This window comes from Pseudovirgaria hyperparasitica (genome assembly GCF_010093815.1).
Source record: "Pseudovirgaria hyperparasitica strain CBS 121739 unplaced genomic scaffold EJ05scaffold_17, whole genome shotgun sequence".
In the NCBI taxonomy this organism is placed as follows: domain Eukaryota; kingdom Fungi; phylum Ascomycota; class Dothideomycetes; order Acrospermales; family Acrospermaceae; genus Pseudovirgaria; species Pseudovirgaria hyperparasitica.
This window is the reverse complement of record NW_022985565.1, coordinates 762,099-780,143: the sequence shown is the minus strand read 5'-3', so window position 1 is coordinate 780,143 and position 18,045 is coordinate 762,099. Positions and strand designations below refer to the sequence as shown.

Genomic DNA, 18,045 nt, shown 5'->3' with positions numbered 1-18,045 from the left:
CTAGAGAAGTGGTTCAAATGACGTAACAAAGCAGCATGTACAACCTAGTACTCAAATAACCATTCAACACATGGATCCCCTCACACAATAACATATACATTCCCCAAGACAACTCTCACATTTTTCAGATAAAACTGTATCATAACATAATCATCTGTACTCGAAAAGAACTTTATCACGAAAAGTGGCCGAGATAAGCCACTCCACTCTAATTCGTCTGACACACTTTTGCCCGTAGCCATGCCTACTACTAACATGTGTGGCTGAGAGATACGGGGACATGGCTACCAACCCACGCGAGCGGCGGCGGGAACCAATGGCTTAGGGCCCACTTGGAATAGATTGGCTTATTCGTGGATGCTTACTGTTCGTGTTGCGGATGTGTGTATGGTTGTGAGTGTACGATAGAGCGATAGAATCCTGGGAATGTTCCGGCTTAAAGTAGGAAAAGGGAATGATATGGTTGACGACCATCCTCAAGTACGGGAATGGCATCTATTCTACAATACGACACAAGCAAGACATCTCTGCGTAAAGTCCTTTCCGGACATGCATATCTCATTTCTTCTCTTGTTCCTGTGCACCTCCAGTCGTTGGTAAACCCATAAACATCTGTCCGCAGTGTTAGCCTACATTCACACGCCAACGGATCAGAGTGGCTTACCTTGAACGAATCGTAGAGAAGCCACTGCGCTCCAGTCAAAGTTCCAATCATGACCTAGGTCGGTTTTTAGTAGTGGCCTTCCAGTTGAGCAGCTGTGCTGTGTAGACTCACGATACGGACGGGCAGACCGTTCCACAGGCCGCCAAAGCCGATATTCTTGTAGATGCGTCCCACAGCAGCGCCGAAACCCTCGCCTGCCTTGCGGTCCGCATTCAACTTCGACACCATCACGTCTGCCGGGTGACTGACAATCGCACACGCAATACCAGCAATGTAGCCCCCAAGGAACGACACACCCGTTTGCGCCGCTCCACTGTAGTCGTTCTTACTCCCCGGCAAGTAGTCATAAATTGCTTCAACAGTCTTCTCAAATGAAAAGAACTTCATCATGGTGTATGGAATCTGTCTGCCCCAGAGAGGCGTAATGCCCTTGTACAATCCCCCGACACCCTCCTCGCTGATGATCTTGGTCAGACCAGGTATAGTGCCGTTCGCAAATGGTGGAATGGTGGTTTGCATGCGGACCTTTACGGCCTCGAATGGACATAGAGCGATGTCGGCGAAGAACTCGGCAGAGGCACTGCCAGCAAGGTAGACTGCGCTCTTGTATTTGACTGCATTCTCCTCGCCGACCAGATCGGAGTAGTACTTCTTGAAGAACTCGTATCCTCCATACTTGAAGGCACCTTGGAACTATATCGAATCAGCTCATGCCGAGACTGGCTTGAGATGGTCCCTTCTTACCGAGTATCCAACAAGAGTAGGCCCGGCACCAGTGAAGATACCCCGTACACCCTCAGCACGCGAGATCTTGCCCCAAGCCTCAAAGTTACCTTTGTACATCTTAGAATCTACTTGACGACGACATTTCACCAAATCCAGTGGTGTGACTGCCGCATGTGTAAGACCCTATGGCATATTAGCTTGCCTCAACATAAACCACACGCAAGAGCATACACAAGCCATGAGACCACCCAGTGTGCATGTGGCATAGAACTTAGAACTGTACATCTCAATCTTTCCAACCTTGGCCTGTGCAGCACTACTAGCTTTCTCGACTTTCTGCTGGGCGATATCAGAAGCCTGCGTTGCTTTGGCTTTGGCATCGTCGGCAACGCTTAGAGCGCCGTAGAGCTCTTGTCGCGCTTGGTACGGAGTCCTTTGGGGTGGCATCGCTGTTGTTGTATTTTGTGTGAGGGGAGATGCTCTCGAGTAGACATTCTGGAGAGAACTGAAGGTAGGCAATGAAAGCGGCATGATGATTCCTATGGTACTCAGCGTGAGCAATTCGTTCCTCCGAGCTGGGAGCTCTCTTCGGACTCACGATGATAGTAGCCTCGCGAACTAGCCTACCCTGCTGCAAAATCAGCCTCAATTGCTACGATGCTTAGAAGAACAATCTCTCTAGGAGAATATATGAGAGAAGAAAACGACTTCTTTGACACACATGATGCAGAAGACAGCACGGTTCAGCATACTTGTAGCTATCTGCTTATCTCCGTTGGGCCTGAGTGGGTCTCGCAAGGCTTACCAGGGTTTTGAGCGCGGGAAACTCCTAAATACTGTGAACGGGAGGTCGCTGAGATTACTTCTTGTTGGCGTGCTGATGAGAGAGAATGTCTGCACAGAAGAGCCTATGAGAGCCTATGTCTTCTATGAGACACGAAGCTCCTGGATGCGCTCGAGTACCTATAGTCGAAACCGGGACAGTGATAGCTGTGGTGTTACGTCATGTTAGCCAAGCCAAGCCATGGTGTGCATCCTTCCAATGGATCATTCACTATCTCCACCCGCCATGCCCGAGGTGATTGCAAGCGAATTTCTTCTCTGGGGGTAGTATTGCGGCTATCGTATCCCGTTGGCTTTGAGGGCATGCATACCGTGCCGTTCCATAAACACTCACTACTTGTGTTCCGTCGTTGTGTGTTGATGGCGATGCAAATGCGACAATAGGGAGTCCGAGACGTATAACGGAAACTTGATTGCAGCATTTATAGGGACATAACAGCTATCTATTTCAAGCGAAGATGCGTGCCACACAAGCTATCCATCATCATCACACCCAATCATATTCGATCATTTAGCATGCAGCACGTTAGTAATCCCACAAATACTTGATACCCCTTTTTACTTTTATAGCTTCATTGTGTGAAACTGTTCAATGATATGCTCCCAAGTTTTCTGTTCCGCGAGGAAATCATCGTACTTCTTCTGCTCAAGGATTTGCGCGTCTTTACTTGACTTCTCCGCGAACTCGGGCTCGTCCAAGACTTTGCGCTGTTCCTTGACGCCGTCGGTAGCCTTGCTCATGGCCTCTGTTGCGTTCTTTACCTGTGACTCGATGTCGAGATCTTGTATTTCTGCGTAGACAGCTACAGTTGGCGACACGACTGTTACACCGTATCCTTTGGGCATCGGCTGCGAAGATGGCAAGATCTCGATGGACGAGGTCTTGAGATACTGCGACAAACGCTTGATTTCGGAGAGACCTGCTGCAAGAATCTGTTCAGAATCCTGGTCGAATGCCTGGATCAGGACTGAGACGAGTGTTAGTGTGGTCCCAAACAAATAGTATAAGCCACGTACTCTTGGCGTTCTCCGGCTTGAAATCATTGATGAGGTTCGTGATTCCAAGCTTGACATCCAAGGCCAGTTGGAAGCGGGCCTCCGACACAGAATCATCGAACTCTGAAACGTATTGTGGGTATGCTGCAAGACAAATCGAAGGTGTTGAATCGTCTGGGCGACGGGGAAGACGTTGCCTGACTTGTTAATTCCAAATGCACTACTCGAAGACTAGATCTACTCACCAAAGTTCCTCTGTTACGAACGGTATGAATGGGTGCAGCATCGTCAATCCACCTTCTAGTGCCGTGTATAGTGTTGCTTTTGTCGATGCCTGCTCTTCGGAAGAGCCCTCCTTCAAAGCAGGTTTTGAGATTTCCTAATCTGTCAGCTGGCTGCCCTACGTCAATAAGAGAGCTAATACTTACGATGAAGATATCGCACAAGTTATCATAGAAATACTTGTGAGCGATGATTGTCGCTCTGGAGAATTCGCGATTGGTCAACGCTTTATCGATGTCCTTTGAAGCAATGCTGAGCTTATGTAAAATCCACTTTTCACCCATAGACTCATTTCCAGACAAGGCGCTAGACTTCTGCGGCTGGTAACCTGCGCCAAGTGACCCCAATACATATTTCGTTGCTTGGTATACCTTGTTACAGAATCTACGGTGCGCATGCATTACTTTGATATCGAAAGCAATATCACCACCACCAGTAGTATATTGAATCAGTGAGAATCGAAGCGCGTCAGCACCACACTCAGGCATGCCCTGAGGAAAAGCAGCCTTCTGGTATCTCTCGGCGTTCTTCACCTCCTTCGGGTCTAGATTGCCAACGTGCAACTTGGCATGGAGGTCCGGTAGTGTGATTCCCTCTAGAATATCGATCGGATCTATGACATTACCCAGAGATTTAGACATCTTACGGCCATCTGAGTCGCGGATAAGTGAATGACAATATACCTCGCTAAAAGGCACTTTTCCGGTAAGCTTTAGAGAAAGGAATATCATGCGGACGACCCAGAAGAACAGGATGTCCCAACCTGTCTCTAGAACAGAAGTAGGGAAAAGTTTTTCAAAGTCGTGGGTCTTGTCAGGCCAGCCTAATGTTGAAAATGGCCATAGTCCAGATGAGAACCATGTGTCCAAGACGTCGGGGTCCCTTTCGAGACTGAATTTCTGTCCTGGAAACTTCTTCGTAGCCTTTTGTTGGGCATCTTCTTCTGTGCGGCCTGTGACCCAATATTCACCATCTGCATTGTCCTTCTGTAGATCGTGGCCGTCAATCTTTACAAAATATGCAGGTGCTTGATGGCCCCACCACAATTGACGCGAGAGACACCAGTCATTGACCTTGCTCATCCAGCGGTAGTATTCGTCTTCTGATTTTTGAGGTCGAATCTTGATCTCACCGGCCTTCACCACCTTGACAGCCTCCTCCGCAAGTTCTCCCATTTTCATCCACCATTGCGGCTTGATCAATGGCTCAATAACATCTTTCGATTTCTCACAGAGGGGAATCTTCATTGGGTTGTCCTCTTGTTTTACGAACAGGCCAAGGTCTGTTAGTTCTTTGACGACAGTATAGCGTACATCGAAACGCTTTTGTCCCGCAAATTTGCCACCATTCTGATTAAGAGTACCATCGTCGTTAAGAATGTTGATAAAAGCGAGATTATGGCGTTTACCAAGCTCGAAATCGTTCTGGTCATGTGCTGGGGTCAGCTTTACCGCGCCGGTACCGAAATCCTTCTCAACATAAGTGTCTGCTACGATTGGCAGCTCTCGGTCTACGAATGGATGTTTTGCTTTCTTTCCAATTAAGTGTTTATAACGCTCGTCGTCCGGATGCACGGCAATACCGGAGTCTCCAAGCATGGTTTCGGGCCGGGTCGTGGCCACAGTAATGGCCTCTTCACCTTCGATTGGATATTTGAAATATGTGAGCACTCCAAATTCAATCATCTTGTCGTACCCGGGCACGGAGATCTTGGTGCGTCCCGTGATCTCTTTGTTTTGAACTTCAATGTTGCTAAGGGCCGTATTAAGTTGAGTACACCAGCTCACCAGGCGGTTGGACCGATAGATATATCCCTCTTCGTGTAATCTGACGAATGTCTCTGTAACTGCCTTTGAAAGATTGGCGTCCATAGTGAAGGCCTCCCTTGACCAGTCCATCGATCCACCAAGTCGCTTCAATACAGCCACGAGCTTCTGATGATACTCATCTTTCCAATCCCATACGACTTTTGTGAACTCCTGTCGGCCCAGATCATGACGTGTTTTCTTCTCCCGTCTCCAAAGCATCTTTTCCACCACGGACTGTGTTGATATACCAGCATGATCGCATCCCGGAAGGTACAGGACGGTGAACCCCTTCATCCGATGCCATCGTATAAGGGTGTCTTGGAGCGCAGTAGCGAGAGCGTGTCCGCAATGCAATGCTCCCGTAACGTTGGGAGGTGGTATGGGAATCACGAAGTGACCTGCGGGCTTGACGTCCCCTTCTGGTGTGAACTGCGGCTTGAAGAAGCCTTCTGCCTCCCACCAGTCGTACCATGCAGACTCAACAACTTTGGGGTGATATGCCTTGTGCCATTCGTCATCTAGAGGCTTCAAAATTTTCTTCTGACCCTTGGGAGTCTCTTCTACGTATTCTGGTAAGGCCTCCTTCTTTGTGTCAGACTTCTTCTTCGCTTTTGAGCTTGCAGTAGCCTGCTCTTGTTGTTTCTTCTGCTTCTCTCTAAACTTCGCATCCTTCTCCGCTTTCTTGCGTTCTTTTTCTAGCTCTTTCGCAGACTTTACTTTCTTCTCGGCGTTTGCATCTCCACCGTCGCGACCTGGGGCATTCTGGCCGGTAGCATCTTGCGTTGAAGAGTGAAGTATCTCACTTTTCGTTTCATTCGAGAGTGGCGGGGGTTGCCCAGTTACAGGGCCAGTCTCCTCGCCCGCTATTTAGAAGTTAATAGGGCGAATTCGACCACACATATATGCTAACCTATGTTGTGAGAACCAGCATTGAGCGCCATCCTGCCAAAATAGATTGATGACCGTGGAGTTCTTAATGTACGCGCAAATAGCAGGCGCGAAATCATTAAAATATATAGAGGAGCTCTCTGCTTATAACTAACATAACCCCCGCCAATTGAGTCACTCAGACCGAGAGCTTTGCCCTTACATAAGCACGCTAGTACGACTGGAGCCCTCCCGGTCGGCAGTCCAAGGGTCATACATAGCAGAAACTGCCTTCACATCTAGATGGTTACAGTCATGAACTAAAAGAGTCATTCATTGTCGTTCTAGTCAGTCATAAACTAGAAGAGTCATTTCACGTGGTATCAGTCATTCTCAGCAAACAAGCAGAGAGAGCAAGAGCTGCGAGTGGGCTTTCCGATGGTCCGTCTATTGGACGGTGGGTATTACTATGTACAATGTACAGGTTGAAGATCGTCTATCCATGACAAGCTGTCGTAGTCCAATGCGATCACAAACGCGGCTATTCCCATTGATGAGATCGCTAATGATTCCTCTTCGCCCAAATATAATGTGCCCGTATTCCACAGGCAATCAATGTGAATGCTGTCAGGACGTCCACCACACGTTCGAGCGCTTCCAGGCTGACCGCTATTGGCGATACCGTGGCAAAAAGCACTAAATTTCGTCGGCCTGACTGCAACTTGTGACGTCTCGACAATAGTTGCGGTAATGATGTGAATCAAATTCATGAAGACGCAACAGTATGGTTTTGCGACTGGGCTGCATTCTGCTTGACGGGACTGAAATACGGGTGTGCCATTGCTTCCTCGGCAGTCAGACGTTCCTGAAACGTGGTCAGTCATCATCTTCTCAGCAGAACATGTTTGTACAGACCTGGTGATCATATCTTAAGAGCTTGTCTAGAAAGTCGATAGCGTCATTGCTGACGAATCTCTGATTGTCTGCATTGATGAACGAATGCCAGCTCTTCTTTGGAAATCTTCCGAGGATATCATCATACTGAGCGTCGAGCTCGATATCATACTTGTCAAGATAATCAAAAAGATCCTCTGTGCCAAGCACCTTTGCAATCTTTACCAGCTGGTCAGAGTTGCTGTTACCGTGGAAGAATGGTTCTTTTCGGAATATCATCGAGGCAAACATGGCTCCTAAGGACCACATATCTAGCGAATAATCGTATTCTTGGAAGTCAACCAATAGCTCCGGGCCCTTGAAATATCTTGACGCAACACGAACGTTGTACTCCGTCCCGGCATGGTAGAACTCAGCTAGACCCCAATCGATCAGGCGCAGCTTTCTTTTTTCGTGATCAATCATGACGTTATGTGGTTTGACGTCCCTGTGCATTATTCCCTTGGAGTGACAGTAGTCTAAAGCTTTGAGCAGCTCGAAGATGTAATATCGCACATCATAGTCCACAAATTTGGGGTAGAGGGCGCGGAAGTCGGTGTTGTTGACGTATTCGAATATCAAGGACGGCGTTTTGCTCTGTTCGGTCCAATCGTTAAATCTCTGATGCGGATAAAAATGACAATATGCAGGCGATACAGAAATACAAGGAGATTGAGGGCTGACTTGATTGTCGCGCACTACGTCGAGGAGTGCGACTATGTTTGGTCCACCAGAGAGATTCTGCAATATCTTGATCTCTCGCTTTATCTTCTTCTTCTTGACAGGCTTCAACACTTTGATCACGCATTTCTGGTAGTTCACCACATTGATGCCTTCGAAGACCTCCGAGTACTTGCCCCGCCCTGTGATCTCGAATCAGCCCCGCGTCGGACGCATGTGAGAGACGACAACATACCGATCTTGCGCACGACTTCGTAGTTTTCAAGCACACCCCATGAGATATTGACGCTATCGTAGTCCCAATAGGACCGCGGCATGTTTGCGTTGACATCCGCATAGACACGCGCCATCCTAGGCAATCGCCGCGTAAGGGCTGCCGTTGATGCTGTTCAGTGTGTCAGTTGTGGCATTCGCTAGATATCTGATGGATGGATGACCTACCGATAGAGAGATGCTCGTCTGTATATGACTTTAGACGACCACAATCGCCAGACTGTTGGGGATTACGGGCCAGACAGCACAGAACGCAGCAATGAAGTGAAGTGGGATGGATGCTTTCGCCGGTACCCCTACAGACCGATTTGCGCGCTAAGTGATGACTAAACTACCAGGCTACCGGCGCCGGGCAGGCGCGCGGGTAGATGTCAACCACCGCCCTAAAGCTACGATATACAACTCGTGGTTTCACTGTTCGGGTCACTTTTCTATTCCACTTGCCAAAATGCCAATATTAGTATTGCCACAGTGACAAAGTCACGATAAGAGCTGCACAAGATGTTCTACGATCTCAATGTACCCTGGGCCGCACAGGACCGCGAGCTACAACGTACAATTGCTTTTCTCGACGAATGTGAGGGGATGCTTTGAAAAATCATGGGCCAAAATTCTAATTATGTGAAGTAGGATATAATGTCGTTGCTCTCAATCACACGCTTTCTGGCAAGCTTCCTGGTGATCTAGTTGGTATCCTACTTCACCGCGCGTCAGTCATTTTCTGACTCAACTAGACCTGTCCCATACCCCAGACGCCCGACTTTCCTGTACCACCATCGATGCGTATCTTGCGCCGTTGTACACTCACGCTACATGACCCCTCACAAAATCACCGCATAAGCACACTGAGTGCCAATTACGATATCCTTGCCCTTAGGCCTACGGATGAAAAGACGCTAAAACAGGCTTGTGAAAGCGCTGACTGCGATATCGTGTCGATCGACATGACACAGCGACTGTCGTACTATTTCAAATTCAAAATGCTATCCCAAGCCATAGAGCGAGGAGCGCGCATTGAGATTTGTTACGGACCAAGCATCCTTGCGAAGGACAGTCTTGCACGAAGGAACGTCATTAGCAATGTAATCCAGCTTATACGCGCGACAAGAGGCAGAGGTATCATCATTAGCAGTGGCGCGACTAATGCGCTAGGCTGTCGGGCTCCGTGGGACGTCATAAACCTTACCACTGTTTGGGGCTTGAGTCAAGAAAGAGGCAAAGAAGCCCTATCTACTGAGTCCAGAAATCTTGTAGCTTTTGCTCAACTGAAACGGAACAGCTATCGTGGTGCCGTGAATGTGGTTTATGGAGGGGAGAGGCCAAAACCGCAGACTACTTTGCCATTGGTCTCGAAAGGTTCGAAACAGCAGCAGAACAACAAGCGAAAAGTTGATGCAGATTCTGGAAGTACAGATAATCCGATCTCAAAACGTGAAAAGAAACGACGTGAGAAGCAAGCTCGATTGGAAGCGATGCCGATCCAGCCAGAACGTCAGGAAGGAGAAGCCGACTCTTGAAATTCGCATCTGGGGTCCATAAAAAACAACGTATGGTGCCGATGCTGCCATGTTCCTGATTCGATATCACATGCGTCATCGTCAAACGCGTGTGAGCGTGGAGTGGCGTATCTGAAGACCCATGAATCAATGCCGAGTAGGGGGTACAGAGAAATATTAGACGCAGCTTCTACGAAAGGGCGCCAACCACATCAGTGCCGGTCCGATCTCATCGAGGACGTAGTCTGTCGCGCACGCTTCAAGAACCCCTTGAAAAATAAGTGGAAAGAGCCGAGTATGAACCAAATCAAACAGACTCCATAGGCAACTGGCGGCCTTCGCTGGATGGCATTTACACAAGTTTAGAAATCGTTGGCTTCTTGTCGACTCCGATATGGTTTTGGCCAAAGCCTCCGTCTCGCGCACAAGAACATCAGGCGTCGTGGTATATTAGATCCAAGGACAGCCGTCGAATGACTAGACTGTTGATCCATGACTTACATGGTGAGCTATATGCCGTGTTATCAACCAAATCAATAATGTTGTTTGCGCGAAGTTCATTGCTGGCAGAGCATAGCTGGTATAATCCTTCCGTAATAATAATAGTACACGGATATCTCGTGACAAGTCGAATTCCCGAGTGAGACCTGAAACACCGTCGCTGAATAAAAATAGAAACACAAACGTCAAATCTATACCTCGCGCAAATCCTATTGACTATCGAACGTGTGACAATCGAAGTGCTCGCATTTCGACCGATCAAGCTCGGAGACCTCGCTCATCACTCGGCCTCGCCCCATCAGCATTATCATTCTGCCGCACACTGCCATTTTCCGCGTTTGACTGTGTCTTGCTCGAGTCGGCATGTTTGGCGGGATCAAAAACATAAATTGGAAATTCGAGGAAAATGGTGCGCTTCAGAAAGACGGGCATTGGTGCGTAAAATTGCGGCGGAAAAGGAATCAGAATGCTGGTTCGGTGAAGCCATCGTGCATAGGCCTCCCAGTTGTTGCCTTTCTCGTATCGCTTCTTGGCTCCAGGACGCTCTTGGAGTGTTAGGCCGGATACAAACATGAGTAGAAGGGTCAAGAAAAATGGACCGAGAATGGACGCGTAGAGGGCTTTGTAGGCGCCGCCATGCACGTAGCCGATCGCTGCGGGCGATACGGCGATCATGAAAATACCTACGGATGGTCAGTAAAGCAAACATGGAGTTCCCATGAGATTCGACATACCAAACTGAATCAGCATCTCGCCGAAGTAATTTGGATGTCTCGACCAGCTGAACACGCCAACATCGCACACCGACCCATCACCCTGGTGCTTACTCCGGAACCGATACTTCTGCACATCCGCCGTATTCTCCAACAGCATGCCCACGGCCCAAAACACCACACCCGCAATATCCCTCCCCGTGCCAAAGTCGGGTTGTGCGTACTGCGTAACCTTTGGCGAATTCAAAATCGTCACGGGCAGGCTGACCGTCCACACCCACAACATTTGGAAGATCCAGAAGCCGAGAAACGGGAAGAATTTGTCGCGCTTATCATCGAAACGGTCGTCTTTGCCCGTCTTGAGAATGCGGAAGAGTAGAAAGCCGGAGAGGCGCGCGCCCCAGAGCATGATGAAGAGCGAGCATACTATGTTGCGCGCGTGGTGGACGCCGCTAAAGGCAAGGGTGATGATTGCGAGGATGACGAAATTCGTCCCGCCCATGAAATCAGTGAGCTTGTCGAATTTGAGGCTAAATGCAATGGAGAAGCCAATGAGTTGGTATGCGACGGTGATGAGAAGTGTGATGGCCAGATAGTAGTCATCGAGGACGTGGACAGGGGTCGCCATGTTGATTACCAGATTAAGAATTATTGTGCCTTACAGTCAGGTCTTTGAAAATGCGCGTTTGAAGACAGGGGAGCTGCTCTACGGGCTTCAAATAGTATCTTTACAAGTGTATCAGCGAAAGTCGTGAGGTCACTGCGGTGAGTTCTGCGCCCGCAAAGGCCGATGAGTTGTAGGAACGATGACGGCGCCATCATGACGACATCGATCGTGGAAACGGCCCCGATGGTCGCTAGCAATCGGCTGTATCGCTCCCTATCCAATGCCAACACGTGGATGGCCACTAATGTTGGATTTCCGACGTCAACACATTAGAGACATCATAACAGTCGCGAATATTAGGAATATGCATCTTATTTCGTCCTGGCAAAGCTGAAGGGGCCAATCCAAAAAGACTCCAAGCCATCGTTCGGGTGGGCATCAGCCGAAACGCGTCCTGTAACAAGGCCTTGCTATTCACACCTTGGCCGTCTCACAACACCAGCGAGGCCCCAGATCAGACCTGTCTGAGACCGTGTCTATGTCGCACGTCGCTAAGATTGTATAGGTGCCAGAGTAATGCGACATGTGTCTCTCATGATCTCCCATGAATTTGTACCTTTTGCCATTATGACCATGGCCCGCGTATACACGGCAAACAATCCTCTGTAATCACTCACCGAGATGGCTGAGACTGGGGCTACTTTGCCCTTGAAGCCTGCACATCTTCGCCTACAGTCTTGTATTTATCGTCTGGTACTCCGCTACACTCCTATAGTGTTTGGGTTTGCATCTCACATGCCTCTCGCTCGTTCTTTGCTTTCCTTTGACCTTTGAGCTTTACCATCAAAGCAATCTAATATTCGGCCAGCCGACCTTCGCTTTCATTCATTTGCAGCTGGTCTGATATATTAATTTAACTGTTTCTTCTATTCGTTGCCGTCTCGAAAATTCTTAGCCATAATGAAGTCTATACTCCCAAGCGGCGCCGTTGCGCTTCTCATTGCTCTTCCATTGGTCTGTACACGCAGTGCTTCTCACGTAGGGGACCATACTAACAGCTTGACAGACTCTTGCTGCACCTACTGATGACTATGCATCTCCACCTGGTACGCGTCTTGTAATTGACTATACATTGTGCTCTTTCACTAACAATAGGCAGTGTGTTGATCTAATCTTGGAGACAAATTGGATTCCACTAACCATCACAGGAATATTACCACCCTCCACCACCGCCGCCTCCCCCTGTCTATTACTATGTCACCGAGGTAGTGCATGATACCGTCACTGAGCAATCTCCTCCAGAGACGATACACGAGACCGTCATTCAGACCGAGATCCAACATGTAGTTGAGACAAAAGTCCAGCATATGGTTGAGACACAAGTGCAACACATGGTCGAGACACAAATGGTCCCAGAGACCATCGTCCAAACCGAACTGCAACATGTCGTCGAAACTCAGATCCAACACATCGTCGAGACGCAGCTAGTGCCGGAAACCATCGTACAGACTGAAGTAATGCACGTAGTCGAGACTCAAGTCCAACACGTGGTGGAAACCCAGGTCGTCCCGCAAACCATCGTCCAGACCGAAGTCATGCACCAGACAGTTGTGGAAACCGCGCCCCCTCAGATTATCCATAAAACTGAGATCATCCCTGAAACTATCCTGGAGACTAAAATCCACGTGCAAACGGAGAAGGTTCCTGAATTCATCGAGAAGACGATTGTTCAGACTGAGCTGCAAGTGCAGACACAGGTGCAAACCGAGTTGCAAGTCCAGACCGAGGTCCAGACCGAAGTTCAGAAGCAAACTGAGGTCAAGACTGAAATTCAAAAACAGACAGAGATTCAGCTCTCCGTTGAAACCGATGTCAAGACAGAAGTACACGTCCAGACCGAGCTCCAAGTCTCAACTGAGCTGCAGGTAGAAGTTCAAATTCAGACCGATGTCAAAACTCAGCAAGAGACCATCGTGGCCACCGAGGTTCAACAGCAGACCGTGACCGCCGTCGAAACAGAGCTTCAGCAGGAGACTATCCATGTTGTACAGACCGAAGTGCAGCAGCAAACAGTTGAGGTTACGGATGTTGAACAGCAGACAGTCCATGTCATTCAGACTGAGATCTCAATTCAACAGCAGACGGTCACCGATATCCAGCAGCAAACCATTACCGTCGAGGACCAAGCGACTGAAGTGATTGTACAAACTGAACTACAGCAGCATACCATTACGGTCGAAGATCAAGCGACCGAGACCATCCAGGTCGTGCAAACTGAAGTCCAGCAACATACAATCACCGTTGAGGACCAAGCGACAGAGATAGTGCATGTAGTACAGACTGAGGTTCAACAGCAGACTATCAAAGTTACAGATGTGCAGCAACATACTCTCGTTCAGACCGAGGTTCAACAGCAAATTGTGACTGATCTTCAACAACAGACTGTCACGGTCGAGGACCAAGCCACGGAAATTGTCAAAGTTATCCAGACGGAGGTTCAGCAACATACCGTTACAGTGGAAGACCAGGCCACTGAGACCATTGAAGTTGTTCAGACTGAGCAACTTGTCTCCACACAACTGATGGAGCACACTGTCCAACAAACCATTGTGATGGAACACACTGTAGGCATGAACGTACCTACGAAAACCCGCTCTCTGACACTTTTAGGTCTTGGTAACCTCCGTTGAGGAACTGCAAGTGACTGTCACGCAAGAGGGCTCCCCTTACGTCTCAACCCAGTCAATCACTCACGTCGTGACTGTCACTGAGGCCGGCGCACCCGAAGCCACGGCAGTAAGTGCACATCCTCAATCGAAAATACTCAATCAAAATCACACTAACAATCACAGAATCTTCAGTCCGGTCCCCCATTATCCTTCGAACTCGCTCCTTCCTCCGCCGCAATCGTGAACGCCGAATCCACCGTCGCATACGCTCCAGTCCCTGTCCCAACCCAAGCAATGCACAACTCTTGTGACTGCAAGTGCATGTGTCCACCCGGCCAATTCGCATACCCAGCGCCCGTACCCCCTGTCATCGCGAGCCACTATTCGCAAATGCTGCCCCCGCCACCAGCTTCGACGCTGCTCACTGTGCATAGTCCGCCTTCGTCGGCACCGTATATGTTTGTAAATTCTTCTATGCCGGTGGTGTCTGTCGGGTCTTCTCTTGTGCCACCGATGGTTCACGAGACCATGATGAAGTCCAGTATACCTATGATGATGCATACGCTGTCTACCCCAGCGGACTCGGCTGTCTATACACCTTCAGCAGTCGTCGAGTCCTCTGTCAAGAGCCCATCCATGGCACTGGAAACACCCTCTTCAATCATGGTGGAGTCTGCCAAAGAGACTCCCTCAGCAGTCAAGGAGCCCGCCATGGAATCCAAGCCCTCGGTCATGTCGCCTGCGACAAGCGAGAAAGCCCCCTCGCCAACGGGCGCTCCTCCTGCTGACGCTGGCGAGCAGAATGCGCCTTATATGATCAACGGACATTCCATCAACTTCGAAACCATAGGGTTGCAGAGCGCCGTGACGGTGAAGCTGGGAGGTCGGGACGCGGAGCCAACTGGGATTCTGGTTGGGAAAACTGGGGTGGTATGAGGATTGGGCGTATAGATTAAAATAAATGTGATGTTCTTATGGCGTGGCGTTGGAGGCGTGGTTGTCCAAAATGAATACTTTGCTGGAGGATCGCAGTATTACCATCTGTGACAGTAATACGCTAACGGTCATGAGCAGTTAAGTACGAGTAGGGTCTTCCAAATCCTGATGAATGCAAGGGCAGGTTGAGTATACATGGGCTATATCTTCGCCCTTAGCGCTTCTCTAGTGAGTGACACAACCAATTCGATCTGTTTCCATCTATCCATGAGAACACGTCTTTGAGCCTCTAAGCCATCATGAACCCCTGCGATCGTTTCGATACGCTGATTCACAAGCTCCTCATACTCGGCCAAAAGAGTCTCCAGCAACGCATTAGCGTCGGCCTGGCTCTCCTTACCATCGCTGTTTCCCCTTACGAATTTCTCCCATTGTCCTCTCCCACAGAACAATAGTCGCAGCACCGCTTGTGTCCGGGGGCACCCAAGCATCTCTGGTCCGATCTCGTAACTACCAAGCAGCTTCCGGCGGTTCAATACCGTCTTGCGGTGTACATCAAGCTTCGGTAGGATGACGTCGTCTAGAAACACCTTATCCCACCGACTGAACCGTTGCACAAAGCCGTACTCGACCAAGAGAAAATCGTTCGTGTGGTCTCCATAGCAAATCTTGACTTCCTCGCCCTCGGCGTAATCCCGATCAGCGGCGAACTGGTAGCCATCGGGCGAAAAGGTCGTGCGGCAGCCGGCATCGGCGTGGTTGAACAGGTCGGCAACTGGCATGAGCACAAGGCGGTCTATGAAGTCCAGGGCTTGCATCTCGGGCGTGGGGAGGTAGAAGGAGCGGGAGTTGACTACCATCCAGTAGTACGTGAAGGTAGACGGTGGTATATCCGGCAGCTCACGAACGACTTGTGTTTTGTCTCTGTTGAGGCGCTTTGTCTGCGCTTCCAAGGAGGCCTTGGCTGGTGCTGGGAGCAGCTCCTGAATGGCTTTGGGCCAGAAGAAGGGAAGGGCTGTTTCAAGGTCGGATATACTGGGAAACAAGGCACTCCATTGTGCGAATTCAGGGGTATTGTCGAGGGAGAGATCGGCAGCTAGACGGCCGTGCAGTGACATATGATCGGGGAGAGCTTCGACTACTCGAGGTGATAATGTTGAAAGTGTACGGAAGGTCGACGCCGGGACCGTTAATACCACATCTCCAGTCTGATAAAAATCAATTCAGCAAGTCCCCGGTACAAGAATACATGAGCAACTGCATGATGATAGGCAAGTTACCTTCAGTGGCCGGGTTGCTTTGACACCGTTACCGAGTCCAGCAATAGGGGCGAAAGCGATTCCATCCCATACGAGTCCTTGGTCTTTTGCACGAGCAAAGAAGGAACTATGTTTGTCCATGGACACTTTCAGAGAGGACAATGAACATAGAGTTGTGAGGTATGCCTTTGTTACTTATGCAAACAATTTTGTGGTCTCACACAGATCACCCAATTTGATTGGCGGGTCCTGGCTTATCCGACGACGCTAACTACTTGATGCCAAGATTGAATCACTGAAACATTGTTCCAATTTTTATGAGTACATGTGTCTCCATCATGTTATGATCAACTATTTATATCTCATCTTTGGCCATTTCTCTAGAATATTGGTTTGTTTTCCGACGTCAGTCTCGCTGTATACATATTTTATAATGGCGAAGAGACAAGGCTTCCCGAAGCCTGAAGTAATGGAGGGTGCGCTTGGATACAGTTCAGCCTCGTTTAGCAAGCCGAGCTTTGCCAACGAGAGGTTTTATTCTGATCTTATGCAATTTGATGATGGATCTGATAGAATCAATCGAGAGTACGAAGAGCACTTGTACATTTCTCATCACGCAACGCCATCCATAGTTTCTACAGAATGCAATGGAGTGAAGGAACCCCAAACAGAAGTCAGCAATGATCAGGCATTGCCAGTACTCGGCTGACAAAATTTAGCTTACTATGGCTGGTTCGCATGCCATAGAGGTAGCCCCTTTCGACTCCTTGGGATACTACCGGTACGAAGTAAATATTCTTTTCACATTTGGCATGAACATTAGACTACTTTGCTCTCAAAGCGAGGTAGACGAGATGCGCAGAGTTGCTCAGGTGCGGTTTCTCTCTTCATCGTTTTGGTCAGTACTGAGCCTTTTTTACCTAGATGACGCGTCCGGGGTCTGACAATCCGCCACCGACACTCTGTAAACTCCCCACTGAGATTAGAGACATTATATACGGTTTCGTTTGTGATGACCCCGAGTCTCGAACGGTAACCAACTGTACGGATGACATTAAGGGGACGTTCACCAGAGGCATCGCTGATCCTAGTGGATTCTTCTTTCCAATGTGGAGTGACATGGCCCTATTGAGAGTCAACAAGTCTCTACGTCGCGAAGTATTACCTCATGTGTATCGCAAAACAACGTTTCACGTCGAGGATATGGACGACCTAGTGATGTTTTTGACGGCTATTGGCGACATTGGCCGGGATAACGTCGAGTCCTTATCTTTCCCGTTGGAATCCCGCATCTCGTTGGCTGCTTTGTGGAAGGACCAGCCTGAATCCGCCGAAGTACACCATTTACGGCTTCCATTCATACATACGTCTAATTGTATAATGTTGCTGAAAGCATGCAAGCGGTTGAAGCACTTGGTCCTCCGGATGGAAGCGGAGATCCTCGACAACAGAGACATTGCAGACTTCCTTTCCGATCCGTGCATACAGGGCCTGAGCGAGCTCAGGGTTAAAGATGTTTGCATCGAATCCCTAGATGGCGAGATCCTCGACTCTTCGGAGCTTGTAATCGCACTGAAAAATCGAATCGAGGGTCTGTGAATAGGCAGTCGCACCGCAGGACATAAAACACTGTTCAACGAACGACGTTGGGTGGGCAGGTCAGAAACTAAACATGGTCTTGAGGACGTTGTGTTCAGCCCGTCTAGTTCTATGCGCTTGAAACCAAAAGGGCCTTGGGTTGTCAAGTTGTTACTGGAGAAGAATGCCGGATGCAAGTTCGAGACAGAGCGC

General features: G+C 49.1%; 8 protein-coding genes across 8 annotated transcripts; 3 read left to right on the top strand and 5 right to left on the bottom strand.

Annotated features, from left to right (window-relative positions):
* Nucleotides 1-221: 221 nt before the first annotated feature.
* EJ05DRAFT_479833 (mitochondrial carrier) lies at nucleotides 222-2,303 on the bottom strand. Its single transcript, XM_033744748.1, has 6 exons — nucleotides 1,989-2,303; nucleotides 1,622-1,929; nucleotides 1,409-1,573; nucleotides 776-1,357; nucleotides 665-718; nucleotides 222-612 (listed from the first exon to the last, which is right to left on the bottom strand). The coding sequence occupies exons 2-6, from the start codon at nucleotides 1,919-1,921 to the stop codon at nucleotides 559-561; spliced, it is 1,155 nt and encodes a 384-aa protein (XP_033596767.1). The 5' UTR covers nucleotides 1,922-1,929; nucleotides 1,989-2,303; the 3' UTR covers nucleotides 222-558.
* Nucleotides 2,304-2,797: 494 nt separating this feature from the next.
* On the bottom strand, nucleotides 2,798-6,260 carry EJ05DRAFT_504407 (valyl-tRNA synthetase; the record flags this gene model as incomplete). The annotated part of the gene is made up of 5 exons (XM_033747566.1): nucleotides 2,798-3,201; nucleotides 3,251-3,426; nucleotides 3,475-3,608; nucleotides 3,658-6,182; nucleotides 6,230-6,260. 5 exons carry the CDS (start codon nucleotides 6,258-6,260, stop codon nucleotides 2,798-2,800), a joined length of 3,270 nt encoding a protein of 1,089 aa, XP_033596766.1.
* Nucleotides 6,261-6,563: 303 nt separating this feature from the next.
* Nucleotides 6,564-8,344, bottom strand: EJ05DRAFT_514311 (putative casein kinase). Its single transcript, XM_033748518.1, has 4 exons — nucleotides 8,242-8,344; nucleotides 8,036-8,185; nucleotides 7,102-7,982; nucleotides 6,564-7,051 (listed from the first exon to the last, which is right to left on the bottom strand). The coding sequence occupies exons 2-4, from the start codon at nucleotides 8,148-8,150 to the stop codon at nucleotides 6,953-6,955; spliced, it is 1,095 nt and encodes a 364-aa protein (XP_033596765.1). The 5' UTR covers nucleotides 8,151-8,185; nucleotides 8,242-8,344; the 3' UTR covers nucleotides 6,564-6,952.
* A 230-nt stretch (nucleotides 8,345-8,574) lies between these two features.
* On the top strand, nucleotides 8,575-9,590 carry EJ05DRAFT_504405 (ribonuclease P/MRP 30kDa subunit; the record flags this gene model as incomplete). The annotated part of the gene is made up of 3 exons (XM_033747565.1): nucleotides 8,575-8,650; nucleotides 8,701-8,759; nucleotides 8,808-9,590. 3 exons carry the CDS (start codon nucleotides 8,575-8,577, stop codon nucleotides 9,588-9,590), a joined length of 918 nt encoding a protein of 305 aa, XP_033596764.1.
* A 280-nt stretch (nucleotides 9,591-9,870) lies between these two features.
* Nucleotides 9,871-11,631, bottom strand: EJ05DRAFT_469412 (oxidoreductase-like protein). Its single transcript, XM_033742907.1, has 2 exons — nucleotides 10,805-11,631; nucleotides 9,871-10,753 (listed from the first exon to the last, which is right to left on the bottom strand). Exons 1-2 carry the CDS (start codon nucleotides 11,409-11,411, stop codon nucleotides 10,329-10,331), a joined length of 1,032 nt encoding a protein of 343 aa, XP_033596763.1. The 5' UTR covers nucleotides 11,412-11,631; the 3' UTR covers nucleotides 9,871-10,328.
* Nucleotides 11,632-11,854: 223 nt separating this feature from the next.
* EJ05DRAFT_521061 (uncharacterized protein) lies at nucleotides 11,855-14,995 on the top strand (the record flags this gene model as incomplete). The annotated part of the gene is made up of 5 exons (XM_033748757.1): nucleotides 11,855-12,404; nucleotides 12,457-12,507; nucleotides 12,599-14,014; nucleotides 14,061-14,186; nucleotides 14,243-14,995. Exons 1-5 carry the CDS (start codon nucleotides 12,351-12,353, stop codon nucleotides 14,993-14,995), a joined length of 2,400 nt encoding a protein of 799 aa, XP_033596762.1. The 5' UTR covers nucleotides 11,855-12,350.
* A 100-nt stretch (nucleotides 14,996-15,095) lies between these two features.
* Nucleotides 15,096-16,537, bottom strand: EJ05DRAFT_155693 (SET domain-containing protein). The gene is made up of 2 exons (XM_033739367.1): nucleotides 16,276-16,537; nucleotides 15,096-16,203 (listed from the first exon to the last, which is right to left on the bottom strand). Exons 1-2 carry the CDS (start codon nucleotides 16,393-16,395, stop codon nucleotides 15,196-15,198), a joined length of 1,128 nt encoding a protein of 375 aa, XP_033596761.1. The 5' UTR covers nucleotides 16,396-16,537; the 3' UTR covers nucleotides 15,096-15,195.
* On the top strand, nucleotides 16,238-17,924 carry EJ05DRAFT_155684 (uncharacterized protein). Its single transcript, XM_033739366.1, has 4 exons — nucleotides 16,238-16,434; nucleotides 16,541-16,927; nucleotides 16,974-17,126; nucleotides 17,179-17,924. Exons 2-4 carry the CDS (start codon nucleotides 16,580-16,582, stop codon nucleotides 17,851-17,853), a joined length of 1,176 nt encoding a protein of 391 aa, XP_033596760.1. The 5' UTR covers nucleotides 16,238-16,434; nucleotides 16,541-16,579; the 3' UTR covers nucleotides 17,854-17,924.
* Nucleotides 17,925-18,045: the final 121 nt, after the last annotated feature.